Source organism: Diorhabda sublineata, chromosome 5, assembly GCF_026230105.1.
Source record: "Diorhabda sublineata isolate icDioSubl1.1 chromosome 5, icDioSubl1.1, whole genome shotgun sequence".
NCBI lineage: Eukaryota > Metazoa > Arthropoda > Insecta > Coleoptera > Chrysomelidae > Diorhabda > Diorhabda sublineata.
In genome coordinates this window covers 2883876-2906231 of record NC_079478.1, presented here as the reverse complement: position 1 = coordinate 2906231, position 22356 = coordinate 2883876, and the positions used below count along the sequence as shown (strand labels likewise).

Genomic DNA, 22356 nt, shown 5'->3' with positions numbered 1-22356 from the left:
AAATCATTTCTATTAGTTTCAGTGTGACCTTAGTTCCTGAACTAATAGTTTTAAGTTATTTTGAGCATAAGTTTTTTTAAAAACTTTTTTTTGTTTAATGGATCCAAGAATGTTAAAATCTCCAATCGTTTCACTCAATTAACCTGTTTATAATTTCTTAACAGCTATAGGTCAAAATGCTCTATTTTTCCAAAAGGTATATTGATAGTTTTAATATAAAAACCCATCAGGATAAGTAGAACAAACCTTACCAAATGACACTACAGCTCGGTGCGAGCCTTGACCTCCTCGACAATTCTCACCCAAACTGGTCTGTTCTTCACCAAGGTTCTTCATCCTCTCAAGTCTTCGTATATTTGATCAGTCCATCTGATACGGGGTCTACTTCGTCTTCTATTGTTGTATATTTTGACATTTCTGATTCTCTTAGGCATCCGTTTCCATTCTTAAATGTGACCTATCCATTGTAATCTTTGTGCTTTAATGAATCGGACCATGTTTTTATTGCCTAGTATTCCATCGATTTCTTTATTAGTTTAGAATTATCCAGTCTGGTTCATTCTAACTCTTCCATATATCCTTCTGATAATTTCTCACAAAAATTCTTAATCTTTCTTGGTCTTTTTGTATCATCACCCAACATTCGCTATCTTAAGTTACGATTAGAGTCTTGCTGACTTCATTCTATCACTTTGTATTATTTCTTGTACGGCAGTGTTTGGTTTGGCTGGGTTGTTTATATTTTATCCAAGATATTGAAATTTTACGACACCTTACAAAGTTTTACCATATATTATTAAATCTTCCACTCTCCTACAATCTTCTGATGGCGGCATCTTCATTGATACAACTTTATATTCATTAATAACTATGCCTCGGTCTTTATATTTTCTTTCTACATAATGGAGTCTCTCTTCATTTTTAGCTATTATTGCGTATGTCCAAATATATGAGTAGAGCTACTTTTCACACTTCTAAATCAAAACTTCATCATCAGAAGATGAACCAATACTTACACGATCATTTTAGCAGTAGTATTGTCCAACTCCAATATTGTCTCTTCTTCAATTTAATGATGTACCACTTCACATTGTACTTTCTTAACTTTTCTTGAATTTCTTCTAGATAAATATGTTCTTACTTAGATGTGATGCATGCATTATTTTAATGTTTTTCAGGTTACTGTACTTTCCTCGTACAACAAAAAAAAATTATTTCTTCTTGTATCATTTACTGTATTTATTCTGTTATATAAATATTGATATTGGCATCACTTAACTTGTTCTTACAAAGTCTTCGAACTTTATGGCCGATGCAATTAAAGTTAAGTTTATAAGCAACCACAATCGCCAATTAAAAGAACATTCTTTTTCAATCTGGTGCTACAGCAAGCGGTCTTGAAATAAAAAGACCATTATGTGAAACATAAAAAAGAAGCGCCATCGCTTAGAGCACTTCCACATCGTACAGTAGCGGACTATAATATTTGGTTTCTTATTGATTTACGTATATAAGCAAAATTGTGTAACTCTACAGGAATTAGGAAGTTGATGTTTACTTAAGACGTGGGGCTTAGCTTCTTTCCAAAATTCCTTTCGACCTTTTGTTTGTGGTAATACTTTATGTAGGTTCTTCCCTCTGTTCTAAATCGCTTTGTCATCCAGTTCCTCCTTGTTTCTTGCTCTTATTGTTCTGGCTTCTAGTATTTGTCTTAAAATCTTTTCCTAACTCATCTTTTTCACATGTCCAAACTATTTTGATTTTTTTCTATACACTGCTCTGCAGATTTTGTATTTAATATTTCGTTTTTGATGTGGTCTAATCTAATTTTGTTTTCAATTTTCCGTTGACCATGTTTTGGAACCATACGTTACTATGGGTATAGCTACTCTTCAATTTCTACTCATTGTTTCCTAGAAAAAATGTTATTACCGCGTTAAATACTTTTCCTACGTTTGTTATTTTTCCTCTATTTGTCTATTTTCTATTTTGATGTTATGTGTTTTTATTTCTGCTCTGGTTTTATCTGTGTTTATTTTGATACCGAATTTTTTTATTGTTCGATTAAACAATTCGAGATTTTGGTTTACTGTTTATTCATCTTCTGAAAATATGATCATGTCTTCAGCGTAACATATTTCAGTTAGTGTAATTTTGTCCATTTTCCAGTGCCCTACATTATAGCTTTTTATGTATTTTTTTAATAAAAAAAGTCTTGGGGTCGTATCACGATAAACAAAACTTGATAACTACTTAAATTCAATTTATATACATCTACAAAATTATGTACACAAAAATTAAACTAAATTGCGCGAGCCGAACCTTTGGAAACTGCGTAGCTCCGCTGAGATCTCTGCGTTCGAGATCTGATCGCTTCGTCGTCCTAACCTAGGATGAATTTCTCATCGACTCAAACGTCTCGCTTGGGTTCGTATATGAGATGGTGGAAGGATGTAGTTATATTGGTTAATCCTAAAATGTTATTATTATTATTGCGAGGACACGTTCATTATAATGAAAAATGTGGAAAAATACTATAACGTAAAGATTATGATATTGTGGCGGTAAGTAGTACGGGCCTGTGATATCATAAACAGTTAAACTCATTAGTAATGTTTTATTAAAACGATCAATCAATTGCTGGAAGCAGTGATTTAAAATTCGATCGAACATTAGATTTAATTCTTCCTCTTAGCAGAACAGGATGAGTACCACCGGTTTATAAACGGTATCGAAGTTGTTTTCTGATAAGAATCATAATTATCGACTGGTCCTGAAGCGAAACAGTAAACATTACATCAATATACTTTTATTTCTCTAAATATGTACAAATATCCTATTTACGTAAAATTTAAATTGAGCTTCTGTGAACGAAATCGTTCGGTTTCAAAGGAAACATAAATCGAGTTATAGCTTCCTTCCACTGTTTCTTTTATTCCAACATCGTTATTTTGCTTAGCGGAAAATATTATGAGGTCAAAAGGTCACACAATATAAATTTATAACCCCCGTAACTTGTTAACTCCAATACGTTGATATGTTATAGGAGAAAACTCAAATACATTTTCCAACAAGATTACATTCTTTGAGTTTGAAGATATTATGTATATTTGCTTTATTTTTGAAGAAAAAATTATTTGATATGTTACTGTTTGCTTAAAAATAAGAGACTTCAGTGGTGTTGACTCGAGTATCAACGCAAACTGCGTAGCTAACGCCATCTATCAAAAATGTTTTACACTTTCTTATACATAGAAAAATTAAAAACTATGAATTAATAACTATCTATAACTTTGAAACTTTGTTGTAGAAAAACTAACCTATCACAAAAAAGTTTGGTTTGCAAGTTGTTGAAAAACCACCCTATTAATAGGAGCAGAAGGTGTATTTAGATATGCTTCGAAACACAGGGGTCGTATGATTTTTGTATCTTTGAAACACAGAAAGGTCACAAGGAAAACCTTAGAAAAGATCTAATACACTTTCATTATGATGGAGGAGCTGTACACGACACGAGAGGACCCATAAGGTCTTGTAAATTCAGATTAAATTTAATTTTTATGTGGATTCAAAGTTTAGCACCACAGCACCATTGAGTATTGAAGATTAAAAAAATCTATCTGTCAGATCCGAAATTTTCCAGATAGTGGAAAGGAATTTTCTGTTTATCCTTTGATTTATCGTGCGTGACAACCGTATCAAATCTCTTCGCATTTGGTAGTATATTTTTACGCACGAGAGAGTAATAAAACGTAATTTCTAATACATTTGTACAGTCACTTTGAATATTATCGCAGAATAATGTAAATATTCTCTAGAATTTTAATAAATGTGCCTGAGCGAATACAAGTTTCCGGGCTTTTATTGTTCTATTATATCCATAAACTGAACAAAATAATAAAAAAAAGGTTTGGACAGGCCAAAAGCCCAAAAATTACGTAGGCGATTGATAAAATATATTCATTATTTTCATACACTTGTTATTTATTATGATTTCTCTATTATTTTAATATTCTCCGATTTATAAAAATTGACTATAACACACTAGCATTAAATGATATAAAACAAGGGGATCAATTGCATTAAATATTTGTAAATTTGAGTTGACTTACTGTAGGAACACGTGGAGACTCATTGTCTATCGAAAAATATTGCAGCGTATTAGGGTTTGCAAGTTACAGAAGTTGAAGCAAACACATCTATTTATAGAATTTTTTTTTACAAATTAATCATTTATTTTCAGACTTCTGAGTCTCCTGAGCCAGTAAAGCCGCCAACTCCTATTCAAGAACCGCCCAAGACAAACGGCATCGACCACAATACAGCAAAGGAAGTTCCAAAACCTGCACCGAGACGTATAAACTCCGCTTCGAGCGATTCATCAACTACAACGGCTCAACCGCAAGCACCTACCGCCAAATCGCAAACGAATCACAAGAAGGCATCATCGAATTCTTCTCTAGAGGATGATACCCAGGTATTTGCCAGGCCAATCACCAACGAAGAGTTCCAGGCTATGATACCACCTCATTTCCTTAAACCTAACGCTACCCGATCGACCACCCCTCCCTCAAAAACCTCACCTACACCGTCTGCGACTACGCCTACCGGTTACGATAATGTCGCGAATTCCGTTACTACGGTGACGATAAAACGGCCGGAGGCGCCCATCGAATTGCCCCCCTCACCGAAGGGGCCTGGGCGTGTTACGGAAACCATTACCAAGAGTACATTTACTGAAACTGTGGTCACTAGGATAACGGACAATAAGTTGGTAGAGCCGCTGATCATAGAGGTAGGCGGCCTTTAGGAATAAAGGCTGTTTTTGCTACCATTTTTTTTTTAATATTTTCCAAATTTTTTTTAGGTTTGATTTATTTTTTTTTTAACAACTGACGCAAAGTGTCCTTACAGTATTTTTACAATTTATACTAATTTATACTTTAAGGACCCTTTACAAGATGGTTTTCTATGCATGAAGCTATTACTTAACTTCACTCACCTGCACCGACACTTGGTTTTTGGTATTCATAGTGCCTATCATTCTAAATCAAAAAGATCGTATCGGTACTACTGTTTGAATTAGTATGATAGTACCTATATTCAACATCTCGTAGTTTTTTGATTGATTATTGGCAAGTACGAGTAGTTCCGCAAGATCGTTATCAAAATGCAACAAAAATATTTATATCGTGATAGAAAAAAAAAAACTAGTATTTAAATTCAATTTGACTTTACTTGGTAGAATATTTACGATGCGATGATTTGTTATTCTTTTCCTACGAGTGATGAACCGAATTAATACTAAGATGTTGTTCGGATATGGATTCGTCGATATTCGAAACCCGGACTTGATCACTACCATTTTGTAATCCTCATTTCGTTTTTTAACTGTATGTGTCCCTTTTTATTCTTTTGGCTCTGCAGATGCTCAGTGTTGATCTATGAATCACACTCCTTTCCTTTTTCTTGCGCTTCCAAGTATTATTCTCTTGTATTCTTTAGTCTCTCACACAATGCTACATCTAGCGTTTTCAGATGTCAATTGGGACGGTAATGCCCCAACAAGACTCCTATTTATATTCGTAAATTTTCCTTACTTTGGTAGTTGATACATTTTCCTTGCTTGTAGTTTCCAATTTTCTTCTATCTACTTAAGTTTTTAGTGTTTTCTCCATTGCCCCGCAGTTAATTCCATAGTTCCGGGAAATGCTTTTTCCGATTCTCTTTCACCTGGTTATCAGATAACATCATGTTTTATATCACTGTATCCAATCATTATCTTCTTTTCATCGATACTCTTCTTTGCAAAATGTATTTGTGCTCTTACGAAACGAGTATTTATAACATTATTCAATAAATCGTGTGACTGACACACAGATAGCGCTGCCATTGTCAAATCCATATGAAGTACCAACTTTCAAAAGACTATGTGGAAAATTTCATGAAATTTCGATTAGTTTTAAAAAAGTGAGAGCCATTTAAATGAAGCTACTGTCGTTATTTTCAAAACAATTACGTGTTTTAATTTATCATTGCTTCTTGATCGAAAAAATATTGTACAAGCTCAGCATCAGTGGCTTCAAAGTATTATCCGGACTCCACTCAATCGAAAAGAACAATTTGTTATTGGTTTGCTGAATGTAAACGTGCTCGTATCAACTCCGATGATGATAATGAACGTTCTGGTCGTCCAATTGAGTTAGTTACTCCAGAAAACATCAAGAAAGTCCACAAATTGGTTTTATCTAATCGTAAATTGAAATTGCGTGAGACAGCTGAGGCCATAAAGATATAAGAAGGCAGTGTGTTTACAATTATGCATGAACATTTGATCATGAGAAAGCTTTTTTCAAAGTGGGTGCCACGTTTACTCACAGCCGATCCAAAACAACGTTTTCATGATTTGGAGCAGTGTTTGTGTCAGCAGTGTCATAACAAATCAGATTTTTTGCGTCGATATGTGACAATAGATGAAACATGGATCCATCACCTCCTCTAGAATCAAGACGTTCATCATCTGAGTGGACTGCAGCCGGTGAAGCGTCCAAAGGCACAACAGTCAGTTGGGAAGGTTATGGCTTCAGTATTATGGGATGTGCATGGAATATTGTTCATCGACTATCTCCAAAAGGGAGAAACAATCAATAGCGAAAACTACGACTACAAATGCTAAAATCAAGGTAAAACGGAAAACGGTCTCATATGTTAAAGAAATAATCACTATTTCACCAAGACAATGCACCGATTCACAAATCGATGTCAACGATGGTTAAATTGAACGAATTACACTTCGAATTGCTTTCTCGTCCACCGTATAGTCCAAATCTGGTTCCCAGTGACTACTGGCTATTCGCTTATCCCAAAAAAATGCTTACCAGCTCAAATGAAGAAGCAATTGTTGAAACTGAAGTCTATTTTGAGGAAAAAAAGACAAATCCTTCTACAAGCACGGTATCGAGAAGTTAGAAAAGCGTTGGAATTATTGAATTGCTGTTAAAGGAGATTACATTGATGAATAACATCATTTTTTTGTTCAAAAAAATGTTCTTTTCTCAGTTAGTCATTCGGCTTATTGAGTATTGTGTTATATACCTAAAAAATTATGCATTAAAGATCGATCGATGACTGCGAAAAAGCCATTTCAAAACCTAATATTTAATAATATGAATAATATTTGGCTTTGTTGAAACATTTCCAAAAAATGTGATTAACATCCATCAGGTGGTATTTACACACTTGTATACTCAGGTAGAAACGATCTTTTCATGTCGCTATAACCCAATTAGTTTCCGAAAAAAATTAGGATCCGGATTACTTTCCGAACATTGAGATCTTGATTGAATTAACACGATCTTAGTTTTACTCAAATAAATTATAAATGTTGCATTTTTTAGCGGATCTTTATAAGGTTAGTATCTTTTTGAAATTATTTTTTGCATTTTGGTTGGTTTTAATTGGAGTTTTATTGTAAATATAAAACAGAAAAATATTTCTCATTCAATTTAAAATAAACGCATGAAATTAGTTTTTTTATTTATTTTCTCATTACGCCAAGTCTTTGAAAAAATCTCTTATGCTAAGAAATAATATCTATAAAGTATGAACAAAAATTTTTTATAAATTATAGATTGTTTTCAATTGTTATCATAAACTTCTTCACTTAACTTGAAGCATTTCTAGCTTTTCAAATGTAATGCATGCTGTAGTTGAGTCATTACTTGGTCTCCTTTCCTATCCTGTGTCTTTTGTTTCATTTCCTTCCATCTTATTCCTCGTTTTCCCCTGCCATCTTAATTTGCTCTCTACAGCTCTTCCTCGACCTTCCTTTCTTTTTTTTTTTTTGTAAGTTCGTGCTTCACATATCTTGTGTGCTAATCGTTCTTCTCCCATTCTTATAACATGATGTCCAAACCATCATAATTTTCCTTTTTCGATTTTGTTATCGAAATTTTCTTTAAATTTTTACTTGTAAAACCTTTTAAAAACTTGTTTTTATCGAAAAATCATGTTGATTGTAAATCTATTTTAATTCTAACTGCTTTTTTGATAGAAATTACTTCTGACGTTTCGACCTAATTCCGATCTTTATCAAAATGAAATCTCATGTAAACCATCTCTTCTTCTTGTATTTAACTCGGTCTTAAGAATTTTTTGAATCTTTATAATCAAATGTATGTTTTTTTTTTCAATCTTCCGTGGTTTTTTTACTGCAATCTTATTTTTATTAAACTGATGACTTTTGATTCTATTTCCCAAATAATGAGATGTTTGTCTTATGTAAACATGTTGTTTTAGATTTCAGTTCATTGAAATATTTTGGTAACGTCTTGTTTGTTTAAAATCAGTTTTCTGTCTTAATTTATTACAGTATCTGCTTATCCTTTTATTTGAATACGTTTTTTATCATTTTATGTAGTTTTTCTTATACTTATGCATCTAAATGCAGGATTTCATAGTTGGATAGCTCTATCAGACAAACTTATTATAACTGATTTTGTGACATAGGATGACATGAATTGAAGTTTAAATATCTTAAAGACCAATCTGGTTTTAAATACCACTCTGTTTTTTTCTAAATATTAATCTGATAGAACGTAAAATCAAGTTTTCTATTACGAGGGTTGCTACTTAAGTTTTGGGTTAGGCGAACACTGATGTGAATATGTCAAATCTGACATTGACATTTTTAATGGTTAACGAAATAAGTCAAGAAGATTTTCGTGCGATGTTTTTTATGAATTTCATCGTAGATTAAACTCACTTTTGGTGACGAAACCCCATTTCGAACCACTCGCTGGTTTTCTAAATTCAATCAATAAGTCATCCAAAATCGGCTTTCCTGAAAGGGAAACCAATCGCAGAAGACCTTTATAATGCGAGCTCTCGCACATTAATTCAAATAAAAACGTTTTTGAACAATGATTTCTTCTAATTCCCGAAACTAGAAAATAAAGTGCGAGGTCAACGTTTTTCTACACTTGAAGATCACATGTTTTGGAGGTGCCTCAATAGGATTCGAAAAATGCATACAATTATGTATTGATCTTGTAAAAGAATTAAGTGTTCGACTGAATTTCATTTTCCAGTAATAATACAATCATCTACAAATCGGAAAAAAAGAATATTCATATCAAATTTGCTTAAGACAGTATCCTCAACATCTTTTATTTCTAATCGTGCTATTATTGAATCGATTAATTAATTACTACGAATTATACGGTTGTTACTTCAGTTCATTTGAAACTTATATCTAATTGAACAATCAATCGGTCTTTCATAAACTATTTATTCAACTTTTGAATTAAACAAAATGTTGTAAAAGAAATGTAATCGCTAGAGTGAGCATAGACGGTTTCCTGATACAGTAAAACAAAGCACCTTCACATTTTAATTACCTTTAACAGTAATCAAATACTATATTATTTAATTAACTTTTCAAGGTTTTCCCAAGTAATCTATTTAACGTTATGTTTGAACAAAACACTTTTATAAAATGTATTCAATATTATTGAATGATAAATTTGTTATAATGTTAATGAGATTAATTTCTTTGACGTTACTCAAAAATAACCTTTACAACAAATTATTGCAATTTACGTTCGTTGTTAGTGCACTGCCGAAATTTACATAATTTTCGTAAACCCCCTCAATATCTCAACATTCGAGGATATGAATCTGGTCTGTAGCAGAATGAACAAAATTTATGTGATCGAGTGTTTGATACGAAAGTCGTACGAAATATACTAATTTTTTTTTCGAAATGAAATACGAGAGCCACTCTGTTTGGTTTGCCACGAAACTAGAGGAGTTAGAGCTAGCACTACTCTATGTTTGGCTATCATCCTGTAAGATATGACTGTAGTTGAGTCGATTTTATCACATATACATACGATTCTTTATCGAAATAAGTATTCAAGTTTGATCTAAGTGAACAACAAAGTTGTAACGCACTTTTGCTGATGGAATTCCTTCACGAGCAACTTTATTTCACTGGTATAGCGACTTTTAAAGAGCACGGATATCGTTCGAAGAAGATCCAAGCGATTGAATCAACTCTTAGTGTTAATGTTGGTGAGAATAATTTAATAGTTATTATTCACCTTATCCACCTGATTCGGCCATCTGATTATTCTTTAAATTAGGTGTTTCACAGTAATGGTCAGCGTCTACCATGATAAGAATGCCCTTCATGACCCAAAACACTGTATGCAGTATTTTCTGTATCGGTAAAGTCTGGTTGAATTTCTTCTTGACCGGAAATCCACTATGCCACCAATGCATTGACTGTAGTGACTAGTATTAAAGTCGAGGAACTCCTCTCTGTCATCTTGATACCATTGCAGAAATGTCATTGCTGCTCCTAAGCGTTGAATTTTATGTTGGGGTGTCAGATTTTTCAGCGCCTATCTAATACACGATCTTTTTGGATAGCACGTTTACGCAACAAGGATCTCGATATCTGCGGAAAACGGTTGCTCATCATATCACTGTCAAGTTTAATAAGATCGTTTTTGATGAGTAACGTTTGACCATTTCAAATAGCCCAATGTTTTGTGCATTCTGGCTACCACGCTACGGACACGAAGCAGGACCTGTCCGGCTGGTCTAGGATTGATAAGTCATAGAGCTATTACACATGACGGCTTATAGGGAAATTCTCTTTCAGAATGTGACTGATTAGTTTATGTGAAAGTAAGGAGAATAAGTGTTTAAATATACGTGGAGCTAACTTCGTTACATCATACTAAGAAATCTTTTCAAACTTTCGGCCGACGCGGTGTCGGTTCGAAACGTGTCGGTATAATCCTTCGAGTTCTAAGTAAACAAGCACGTTCCGCATCCTTACTTATTACAAGAACTTTCGATCTTTGACCCGTTTTCTGTAATAAAATTATGATTAAAGTATCATTGAGGGTTTGACTAATTTTTTAATTAACAAAATCCATTCAGTACGTTCAGAAATCTCAAACTCTTTCTATAGATGTATATAAATTGTGCATAAGAAGTTGAATCCCTAAAAAATATAATTAGTACAAAAATTGAAGATATTAAGTCGATTTTCATGGTATTTAAAAGGTTATTATTCAAAGTACCATATCGAAATTCAATGCTATTAAGAAATAAAGTTTAATATTCTACAACTCCCTGTATCGAATCTATTAATTTGTTTTTAATTTACTTTTATTTCACGGTTGAAAATACGATTTTACTTGTTTTAACATTTTTAATCCGCGCAGTAATTTTTTGTTTATTTTAACGCCGCACTGCGACGTTAAAGATTCCTTATCAAATATGGCGTTGTCATATGATTGCGCTCGAGTTTTTACCTGTTAGTTAATTAGCAATATTCGCGTTTGTTTATACATCGTTAAAAATGTTTCACATATTTAGGATATTTAAAAAAAGTGAGAAAAACGGTGAAGTGCATCTCAAATTATATAAGAAAAAACATGAAAATACATATCCGAGAAAGAAAAAAATTAAAAGGAGACGTATATCTATAGTTTTGGTGAGTTTTCAATTTCAATTTTGATTTTTTTTTTCTAATAATAAAGAACACTAATATCGGTATCTACTTAAAACTGCTACACTAACTGACATTTCTGCCTGTTTTGTTTTCCTCTTAACCATCGTCTGCTTTATATGTTGTTACATTCAAATAAAAATAATATAAATAATCAAATAAGGACACGATTCAAAGAACTACGAGGATGGTTCAGAAGTACCTGACCTAAAGATGGCGATAGCGAACGTTTTCAGTCAATTTTTAAACATGGAAAAAATTGGTCATCGTTATGTGATACAATACTTTTATTTAAAAGGATTTAACTCAACCAACATAAAAGCTAAACTCGATTATACTCTGGGTGAGATTGTTCGTACGACCTGCGAAGACCAGCATCCCATTGGTCGACCAAAATAGGTGACAACTCCAGAAATGTTGAAGCAAATCCATAAAGCGGTACTGGAGGATCGTCGACTGAAAGTGAGCGAGCTAGCAGACATAGTAGGCAGTTCAAAATGTGCGGTACGTCGCATATCATCTGAAAATCTGAACATGAGAAAGCTGTGGGCAAGATGGCTGCCGCGTTTGCTCACAATGGAACAAAAACAGCGTCGTGAAGATGTTTCCGTGGAGTGTTTGGCAATGTTTCACATAAATGAAGCAAAATGGATGACTTCACACCCAAAATATAAGAACAATCAAAACTATGGACTGAAAAAGGAGAACCGGCTCCAAACAACTGTTGATCACGGCGTCGGACTATCTTGAAAAATGGAAAACTATCAACGGCGAGTATTATGTGAGTTTATTGCAACGTTTGAGCGAAGGAAACAAGCAAAAACGTGTTGTTCTATCAAGACAATACACCAGCTCACACATTCGTTATTGCAATAGCCAAAATTAATGAATTAAAGGTTGAATTGCCCCTCATGCATACTATTCGCCAAATTTAGCCTCGTCGGATTATTTTCTGTTCTCAGACTTGAAAAAGTAGCTCGTAGCCAAAGATTTTCTAGCAATGAAGAGATGATTTGATGGGCTCGACGATTCTTATTATAAAAAGGAAATCGCTGGAAAAAGTGTATGGAGCTAAAAAGTGATTACGTTGAAAAATAAATAATTTTTTATCCAAAATTTGTGTGTTTCCTTTGTTTGGCCAGATACTTCTGGGTCCAATAAGAATCATGATATTTTTAGTAATTTGTAATCTAAATTATATACAGAGGGTTCGGTAAAACATTGTTTCAAGAATAACTCATAAACTAACTTTCTATTTGACATTTAACAAGAATAGTAGAAGAAAACTACAGAACGTTCGAGTACATAATTCAATTATTAGAGATTTATCGCAATAATGGATATTTAAAGCCTTTACTTTTTTTCACTTTTAATAAGATCGACTTTGGGAATAATTATCGGAAAATTGTCACATTTGACACGTCGCTGGTGATTCCAGTTTTGATTTTCCTTTAAAAACAAAATACGAAAAGCGAAAACGAAATCATTTGGATTCGGACAAATCAAAAATAAATAAAAGAAACTAAACTATACAGGAGAATTTGATTATGTATTAAAACCGATATTATTTTGTCTTCATTTCTAAAACAGCACGAGCCATATAGGCAACTAGCCATTGATTTATTAAAAGATAATTCCCTGTTTACCACAAGAACACCATAATTTTTCTATTGTTGTCATTATTTTCATACCACCATTCGTATTATTGCCATTTCCGAGAATCTAAGATTATACAACAATTAAGAAGAATTACATTTTTCTCCGAGCACAAATCAAGTGAGGGAGAAATGTCTTTTCCTCACGTATCGTACACTGTACTTTTCGTACGGATTGTGTTCAAAACGAAGTTCACTTTGTTTATTAAATAATTATACAAAAAAAAAACTTAATATTCGAAGTTCAGCATTGTACTCTATGATTCTAACCCAATGTTCAGCAAGCTTTTTCAGACCTTAGTAAAATTATTATTTGGGAATAGATGCCGAAAATTGTCACACCGCATTTTCAAAATCCCACAACACAAAGTTCATAAACTAGTTGGCGAAGACTTCGTTCCAGTTTACAAGGAAATACTATAATATTGAATAGAAAATTTTTAATAGCTTTTTTAAAATGAGAAAATTTTAAAAATTTTGTAAAAATTGTCGACCTCTCTTTAAGGCCAATTGGTTGGAGATAACATTGCATTACTTAATGATTTTACAGCTAAAATATTCTCGAAATTCCTTCTTTTATTTGAAGATAGAGCAACCAGCCTTGCGACCAAGGTTTCATTCAACTCCCCTATAAAACTTTGATTCGACCTGCAATTGTTCTTGTGTCCACTTACTTTAATCACCTTAAATTAATCAATACAAACTAATGTGTGTCACAAGTGTAAATAATTTTGTTTGCACTAGAAATTCGTGATCCAAAACTCGGTTGTTTAAATAGTTGTTGAGATAATTTCTAAAATATTATCACACTTAAGTTCACACAATGGTTTTTGTATAATTAGAACACGTTTGGTAATAATAATTAGATCGAGCAGTACAGTGTAACGTGTAGTATTTTTTTTAATATTTACAAACCGAATGTGTCGCAAATTCAGAGTAAATTTGATTTTAACAAGATTATCCAATCACAACTGATCTTCAAATAACTTTATGCTTTCGCTCCGTAATTTCAATGTCTCAATAGATAGTATCTACATTTCTGAAGTACCTGTTGAATAATCTCTTGACTAATGCATCTTATAAGGTTAAAATGTTGGGTAAAACGATCTCTTTAAAGCTTTATTACAAACCAAAAGACCAAAAGAACATGAACCAAAACTTCTGGCTTTTCAGCCAAACCATCACAAGTTTAAAATTGCGGATTTGAATAAAAGTTCGCCTCAAACTCCACAAAAATACTTTTAGTTCTGTGATGTCTTTGACCAATTTTACTGATTTCGAACATTTTGCCTACATAAATAATTTAAACATTTGGTGATTGTTTGTCCAACAGACGTAACATTTCATGGCTGTCATCTCCGTCTCCCTGCTATGATTTTTATGTCTCTGCTGGCGGGCTCGTGCGTTGCCGCTTGATCATTGTTGCAATCTTTGACACTATAATTTGTATCATCCTTTCAAAAGACGTATTATCGTTTTCTTTCATTAGCAGATCTAAAACTCGCCCTAAATATGAATCGATCCCTTAGGCATACTCCCAGATCGGCTCCAAACTCGTATCTTACTGCCAAGCTTCATATTCTACCAGCCCATTGGGGTGCTGTCCCTCCAATTGCCATGTAAAACTTGGCTGCGTCTTGAAATACTCTTCAGAAATCTTAATAAGTTGGACAAACTTATTTCCTTCTGACTTAAAGGACTTACTAAGTCCAATATCACTTTGAATACCTTTTCGTACATTTATTTAGTAATTTCGCCTCGATTTTGTCTGTATCTGTCTCTTCCTTTATTCCTTTAGTTTAGCAGTCTTGCTTTGAAAATGAACCAATCACTGTTTACTGGAAAAAATTTTTTCGGGTGCTCGATTTCCGAAATTTATGATGTCTTTGACCACGTGATTCCAATTTGACTGGTTTCGAATAACGGATTAAGATGAAAACGCTAACTGATGCCTTCTCTGAATGTTCAATAAATCAGTTAGCATTCTCAACTTTGTCTTCCATTAGAAACCCTTAAAATTGTGCATAATAATTAGTATATGAAATGTTATTCGATGTTGATCGATGTTTTATGATGTCTATTGACGTAGTTTGATGTCGTTTCGAGTCGATTCATGTCTCTCGAGGATTTGGCCGATGGGATCACATTTTGCTTAATTTAATCAATTTTTTCCTAATAATACCCAAAATTTCTTTCGTTACGGCACATCTACAGCTATGCAGGAATGGAATTCAAAAAACCCGAGCTCCCTACATGCTTCTTGTGAGGAGATATCGCACACTGTAAAAAATGCGCTGATAACAAAGAATTCTGCCGTTTTCGTTGTTGAAATTCTGTCAAAAATCATTTTGCAAATTAAAAAAAAAATGTTCTTCACACCCAGAACATGTAAATTCTCATGTCTAAACTCTCGACTGTGTTCCGTATCAATTTTTGTCACTACTCGACAGTGTACCCCAAATGATCGCCAAAAAGACTGTGCCCTCAATGATTTTAAATAATAAAAAAAAGTACTAAAATCAAATACTAGAATTGTAAACTAATTAAAGTTCTATTTGATTTAATGCAAACAATGGGACGGCTTCTTTGGAATAATCAGCCTGTACGGGTTATCTGGCGATTTCTTACTGGGTTACTAGTTTGTAACATTCTATACTTTTTTCGTGGGAATGGGAATTATAAAAGCTTCTTCAAAACTCGCTCCGGTATATCAGTTCTTCAAAAATAGATAAAGTATACACACAGAGGAAAGCACAGACTTGACCTCTCGTGCAAAGTCAGCTATGATAGCGGAGTTATGATCATGTATCTAGAATCGAGCGAAATCGAAAAGATTTCAAGAATTATTTCAACTTTATCAAGAGTTTTCCTTTATTCAATATATTGTTGTAAAACTCATGTCGTTGCTGTATTTAATTGGATAATTGAAATGATAAATTTGTCTACAATAAGTTTTTTTCAGAGATTATTATTCCTAAATATAAATAATTGTGTTTTAAATTTTTTTGATATTGTGAATATTTCTAAAACATGAATAATATTGCATTAGTACACTTTATTATAAATTATTTCCAGCAGAAATGTATTTGATGTTTATAAAGTGGAAAAATTTGATTACACATTACTAAAACTTGACAAAACAGAAATAAGGGACCTTTGTAATCAGTCGAAAGTGACGGTGACGGTTGATGTACCATCATTTTTTTCATAAACAAATCCTTGGTATTTATTTATTATTTATTAATAGATCAAAATTGTCAATAGAACCTGCTCAAAATTTGCTATTATCCGTCCGATTTCCAAGCAAAAGAAACATTCCATTCAGTGAAGAAATGTATATTTTTGCTGTTATATCTTTTTAAAGGTACAAAAGCTTTTTCTGTGTAATCAGATTATTTTTTAAATGGACTTTCTCAGAATTATTAAATTCAAATATTTTAAGGTCAAGTTACTGGAACATATAATTTTGAATCCATCCATACATGCCCAGATTACCTCCACCAAAGGGTATAAAACTCAATCTTAGGTTAAGTTATTTTGATTTTTGAAGTTTTTGACTTGTGGAATAATTGTAGTATCTTTCCACTCCATTACTTTTGTCCTCCGCCTTCCGAACTGTGTCTGGGGTAGCACTCCAAGTAATTACGGCTACGGTGCCCATTGATCTCTTAGCCCAGGAAAGAACGTCCAAGTACAAATCGCTACAGAATAGCAACGAAGCTAGAGAAAGTTCCCTCACAACATGGCAAACTAGATGGGAAGGTGAGACAGTAAAGGCCCAATGGACCAAAAGGTTAATACAAGCCGTGGGTTAAGTGCGAGCACCGCCAAGTAGACTACTACCTGACACAGGTCCTAACAGGACATGGCGTCTTTCGATGTTATGCCAAACGGTTCAGAAAAGACACCACGGATAGATGTATATACTGTGCCGCCGTAGACACTGCCGAACATTCCATCTTCGTATGCTACAAGTGGAGAGAGGTCAGAGACAGGACTTGCAGACAGCTGGAATGCGAGCTCACTCCAGACAACATTGTAGAGAAGATGGATGCTTGACAGCTCAGAGAACTGGAAATCGGTGCAGAACATGGCTAAGAGTATTCTCAGCAACAAGGAAAAAGATGAAAGACAAAGACGGCAGAGAGAAAGGAACCTGAACTCCTAATCCCGAGAGGGGAAGGGAGACGTAGGTTAAAAGGAAACCACTGATAGCCCGTCACTCATGAAGTTCCAGGAACGATGACATAAGTGACAAAAGGGGCCGTAGAAGACTAGAAGGACACTTCAACCGTCCGAGCTCCTCTGCAAAGCAGGACTCCGCAGAGGTGGTGAATGTTTCCCAGCAAATTGCTTGGGAAGTGTGACAAGTCGTTATAAAAAAAAATTACTTTTGTCCATTCTTATGAATTGAATATCATATCAATCTATTTCGATATCTTTGAAAAAAAGTCACTTTCGGTAGTGACACTCGTACATACATACAATTCTACATCGGCTGGTAATTGATAAGTTTTCCTTCTTTTAATGGAATATGAAAAGTATTAAAACTTAATACATGTTATGTTAGTAAGAAATAAACAATACCTTGAAATCGGTAAGGCCCTGCTATAAGCTTATCTATTGAGTAAATAATCAATATAATTATTTTGGAGATTTTTTCTTAAAACTTGGCATTTTCGTCTAGATAATTTAATTAGTTTTGTATTTGACTTCATGAACAGTGCTAACCATAATCAAGGAATAATTTTTTTTGTAAACTACTAATTTTAAAGATGTCTAGAATAACTAACAATATAATTAATAAACTAAATCATAATTACATTTAATACACAAAAAAATGTGAATTAATGATCTAGACAGCTTTTTAAATATTGTTAAATTCCAACCAAAGATTTCAGAGGTTTATTGAAAATTAAATCGTAAAGGTTTAACTAAAAACTTTATCACCTTTAAGATAAAACTTTTTCTCAAGTTTGGAATTTAACAATCGATCTAGTTATATATTGGTGTGTTTTTGGCTAAACCCTTCCAGCGCTAGCAGTCCAGCTACAAATAAGGTAAATTATACGGCAAAAGAATCCACACAACTCCTTACTACTTTCCACCTTTCCCTTCTGTAAACCTTGTGCTTCACTACATCTAATTTTATTATTTCTGGTAACATTATCAATTTTTTTTTATATAATTTCACAAATTTACGTTATATAAATCATCATTGTTTATAACTTTTGTTGTGTTAATTAAATTATTTTTTTTCACATAATGATTTGTTTAAAAAATATATAAATTGATCAAAAATTTCTCAGAACATCCGATTTTAAATTTCATAGTATATATTGTTTCAAAAAAGAAAGAAATTTAAAGGAAAAAAAGGGTCCAGAAATTTCAATAAAATAAATAACATAACTAGGCTTTGCTCTTGATGGATCTATTAGCTAATACCACCGCCACATCGCGCAGTAACTATTTTTCCTGGATGCCCCTGGTGGGATCGGAAAGACATTCCTCGTATCATTGATTTTGGCCACTGTTCATATAGAACAACAGCAGCAGTTCCTTGGAATAGCGAACACGTTATTGCAAAACCCCTTCGCAATAGCAAAAGCTCTAGTGGCCTCAAAAATAATCATTTGGTACGAATCTTTTCGCGCATTGGAAGCTTTGATCGAACTACAAAAAAACTGCGCAATGAATCGAGACTTTTTTTGCGGAATAATTTAGTATCCAAGATTAACTGCTGCTGATGAAATAAACTCTTGCCTCAAATCATCAAAGAAACTTTAAATGGTGGAGTTACATAGCTGAAGGACCTATTTGTTGAAGATAGTTGAAGGACCCATCTGCTGGGAAATGCATTACTATCGGTAATTGCCATATTCCTTTGAATTTTTGCAATTTAATCTCATCAAAAGAAACCCTTCAATGTGAATAGTTTACAAACGGAGGCGGGCTTCATGTGTTGAAATCTAAACCAACCAAAAATATGCAATAAAACGCGCTTGATGATAAGAAAACAGGTGAGTAATGTGATTCAAGAGACGATATTCAAAGGAAAATTGAAAAATGAGTTAATTCTAATTCCGAGAATTCCAAAAATCTTAACGAAAACGCCCTTTGATTTTAAACGAGTTCAGCTCCCGAATAACAAACCACCTGTTGGTGGTATCAACTTGGAAAATCCATATTTTTCTCATGAGCAGTTGTACGTGGTGTGACCAGGAGTCGGCAAATCTTTCAAAACAAATGTACATCACAAGGTGCTTCAATGAAGAAAATTGAACCCATGCTATACAATATGTGCAAACACCGCCATTGATATGCTTAATTTGTGTACTTTTTCATTTATTTTTGTGTTATATGAACAAAATATTTATTTTTTATTCGTGGTATTACGTTGATAACATCATGAATTAAATTCATCTAATCTGAAATACGAGTCTAATTGACAGTTCGACATGTCAGCTGGTTTTTTATAAAATTTAATAAAATATTTGATACGCAACGCAAGTTTATAGCAATGAATTTTTTATAATGTGTTACAAAAAACGATTAGTGGCCATTGGAATGTTACTGGAACGCACATGTTTCATCATTGTCACCACCTGAACTCTGAAAAAGCTCTTCTCATTTAGTATAAACTACTTAGATTTTAGAACTTTCTAATATTGAGCACAGTATAAGTAAAATTGATGATAATAATTTTGATAAATTTCGTAGTAAATAATTCGATTATAAACGTTTAATCATAAAAAACTAAATACATTTTCGAAAATACCTTTCAAGTTTAAACATAATTAGAAGATGAATTTGGCTAGGCATTAATAAAGTTGAAAAAGTTCATCTAAAAATAATTTTATTTATATATTTTCAGGATGTTACTTTAAGCAAATTGGGAGGATCGTTAGGTTTCAGTATTATAGGAGGTACCGATCATTCCAGTATTCCGTTTGGTTCCAAGGAACCCGGCATTTTCATCTCACACGTAAGTATATGGCGACCCCAATGAACTACACCCTTCAAGGACAAAAGTATCCGAATAATTGACTATTCAAAATAATTTTAAGTAAAAAAAAATTCTAGAAGTTCAAGTTCCTTTCAAATGAACCTTGATTCGTCAAAAAATATCAATGCAGACTATCTAACTAACAAAACTTCATTATATCATAAAATTTCTGGTCCTTATCAGGGAAAAACTGAACCAGGTACGATTGAAAATCATCGTCATTTGTGAAATTTTGACCATTCAAATAATTCTGCAAACTTCGAAATAAATGGTGATCAGATGAGGTCAGATCAGGACTGGATGGGGGATGTGGCATAACTTCCCAGCCAAACTCCAATAGTTTCCCACGAGTTGCCAGAGATGTGTGAGGCATTGCATTATCAACTTTTCCGATTTGACAATTCCTGCCGTTTTTCTTTGATTGCTCCAACTAGTTTCATTAATTGTTTACAGTAAACATCAGAAATGATCATTCGGTTCTTTGGACGTAGCTCATAAAACACAATATCTTTGGAATCCCACCAAACTGACAGCATGAGTTTTTTTTGTTATTTTTTAGCTTTTTTTAGTGACGATTCTTTTCAAGAAAAGGGTCAATTCAATAGCCAAATATCAAGCTTCTGAACTAGCCCAAGACATCTCAAGTATTTTTTAATTGTTGTCTGCCTCTTCACAACATCTCGAATAATTTTATGACGATCCTCTTCAATTATGACTTTGATTTGGTCATCAACTTCAATAAGCCGACCAGAACGTTGCTCATCTTTGAGGAAAAAATCTTCTAATATTCTTATTTGCATGAAAATTTTCGAATTTCAAAGTAATAGTCAGAATCTACGTATAAAAATATGAATTAATACTCTCCTGAGTATTGAAATTGTTATAACACAAATCAAAACAATTTACTGCTAGTTTATTGACTATTTCTAATTGTTCTAGTTGGTACCTGGTGGTACTGCAGCTAAAAGTGGAAAACTCAAAGTTGGAGATCGTATTTTGAAAGTAAACGGAACAGATGTAACTCATGCAACCCATCAAGAAGCTGTCATGGAACTTTTGAGACCCGGGGATTATATCTCGCTCACCATAAGACACGATCCTCTACCAGAAGGTTATCAGGTAATTTTAGTTCAAATGTATGAAAATGTGGGCACTTTGACATGAAGATTAGGAATAGTTCCAATTAGATAAACTTATGGTATTCATAAGAATTTACCGATGTATCAGAATTTAATAATTCAATTATTTAATTAAGTCTAAGTAAATAATTTATTTTGCACTTTACAAGGTTCAGTTTTTAATTAACATTTTTTACATTTTCAAATTTTGTTGTGTTTGTACATCTGCCAGTTGTGTACTTCAATTTTTCTTACTTGATTGAAATATTTTTATATTTACTTCGGTTTTTTTTTTCTTCCTAAAATCTAGCCGAGTTTACATGTATATTATTTTTCTAAAAAAGTACTTTCACTACCTAAACTACCAATATAAATACGTATAAAACCAAAAAGTCGTAAATTTATGGTTATTTATTCGGAGGGTATTATATTAAAATACCTGGCATTTTCCTTATAGTTGGAGATATTAATTAATTAATTGTGAAGAAATCTATCAACTGCTTTTTTGTTTTCTATTTTTTATATTTTTATAATAAATAAATTAAAGAGATAAAATATTGCATTGAAATAGATTCATATTCCCTAGATTTTCATAAACTTTTTCAATTTGACAACACTTGAGACATAATAAGATTATTATGCAAATAATGACACCTATAAATATTAATATGTAATGAACGATTTTATATTTCTTTAAATTCTTACAAGTTAAAAAAATAAAAAACTAGTACTTGCTAGTGAGGTGAATATTTATTATTTTGAAAAATATATTTTATTCAAAATATTTTTTTATTACAAGCAACTCATGGTTTCGTATGTTGATCCGAAGGTGAGTATACATTTGAAAACTGAAAACTAATTTATATGATTTTTATTTTATTAATAAATCTAATGAAAGTTTTATTTTTAAATTTCGTAGTAAGAATAATGTTTGATTTCAACAATATTTATTAAAATAATTTAATCATATTTCTATCCATCTATACTGTATCAGTGATTAATAACTGGTAATACTAATTTTGTATTTTTTTTTTGTTTTCTTGTATTATT

At 32.7% G+C, this 22356-nt stretch overlaps 1 protein-coding gene across 18 annotated transcripts in view; it reads left to right on the top strand.

Annotated features, from left to right (window-relative positions):
* Nucleotides 1-22356, top strand: part of LOC130444483 (protein lap4-like) — a 169688-nt gene that overhangs the window by 128222 nt on the left and 19110 nt on the right. For 7 of the 18 annotated variants that reach the window (XR_008909959.1, XM_056779615.1, XM_056779616.1 and 4 more), the window contains 4 exons: nucleotides 4244-4795; nucleotides 20057-20167; nucleotides 21128-21307; nucleotides 22106-22135. Coding sequence is in view for 17 of the 18 variants with exons in the window: in XM_056779615.1 (XP_056635593.1) it covers nucleotides 4244-4795; nucleotides 20057-20167; nucleotides 21128-21307; nucleotides 22106-22135 (873 nt within the window). In the remaining variant the exon portion in view is untranslated. The remainder of the gene's footprint in view (nucleotides 1-4243; nucleotides 4796-20056; nucleotides 20168-21127; nucleotides 21308-22105; nucleotides 22136-22356) is intronic. The other 11 variants (XM_056779621.1, XM_056779618.1, XM_056779623.1 and 8 more) reach the window with 3 other exon arrangements.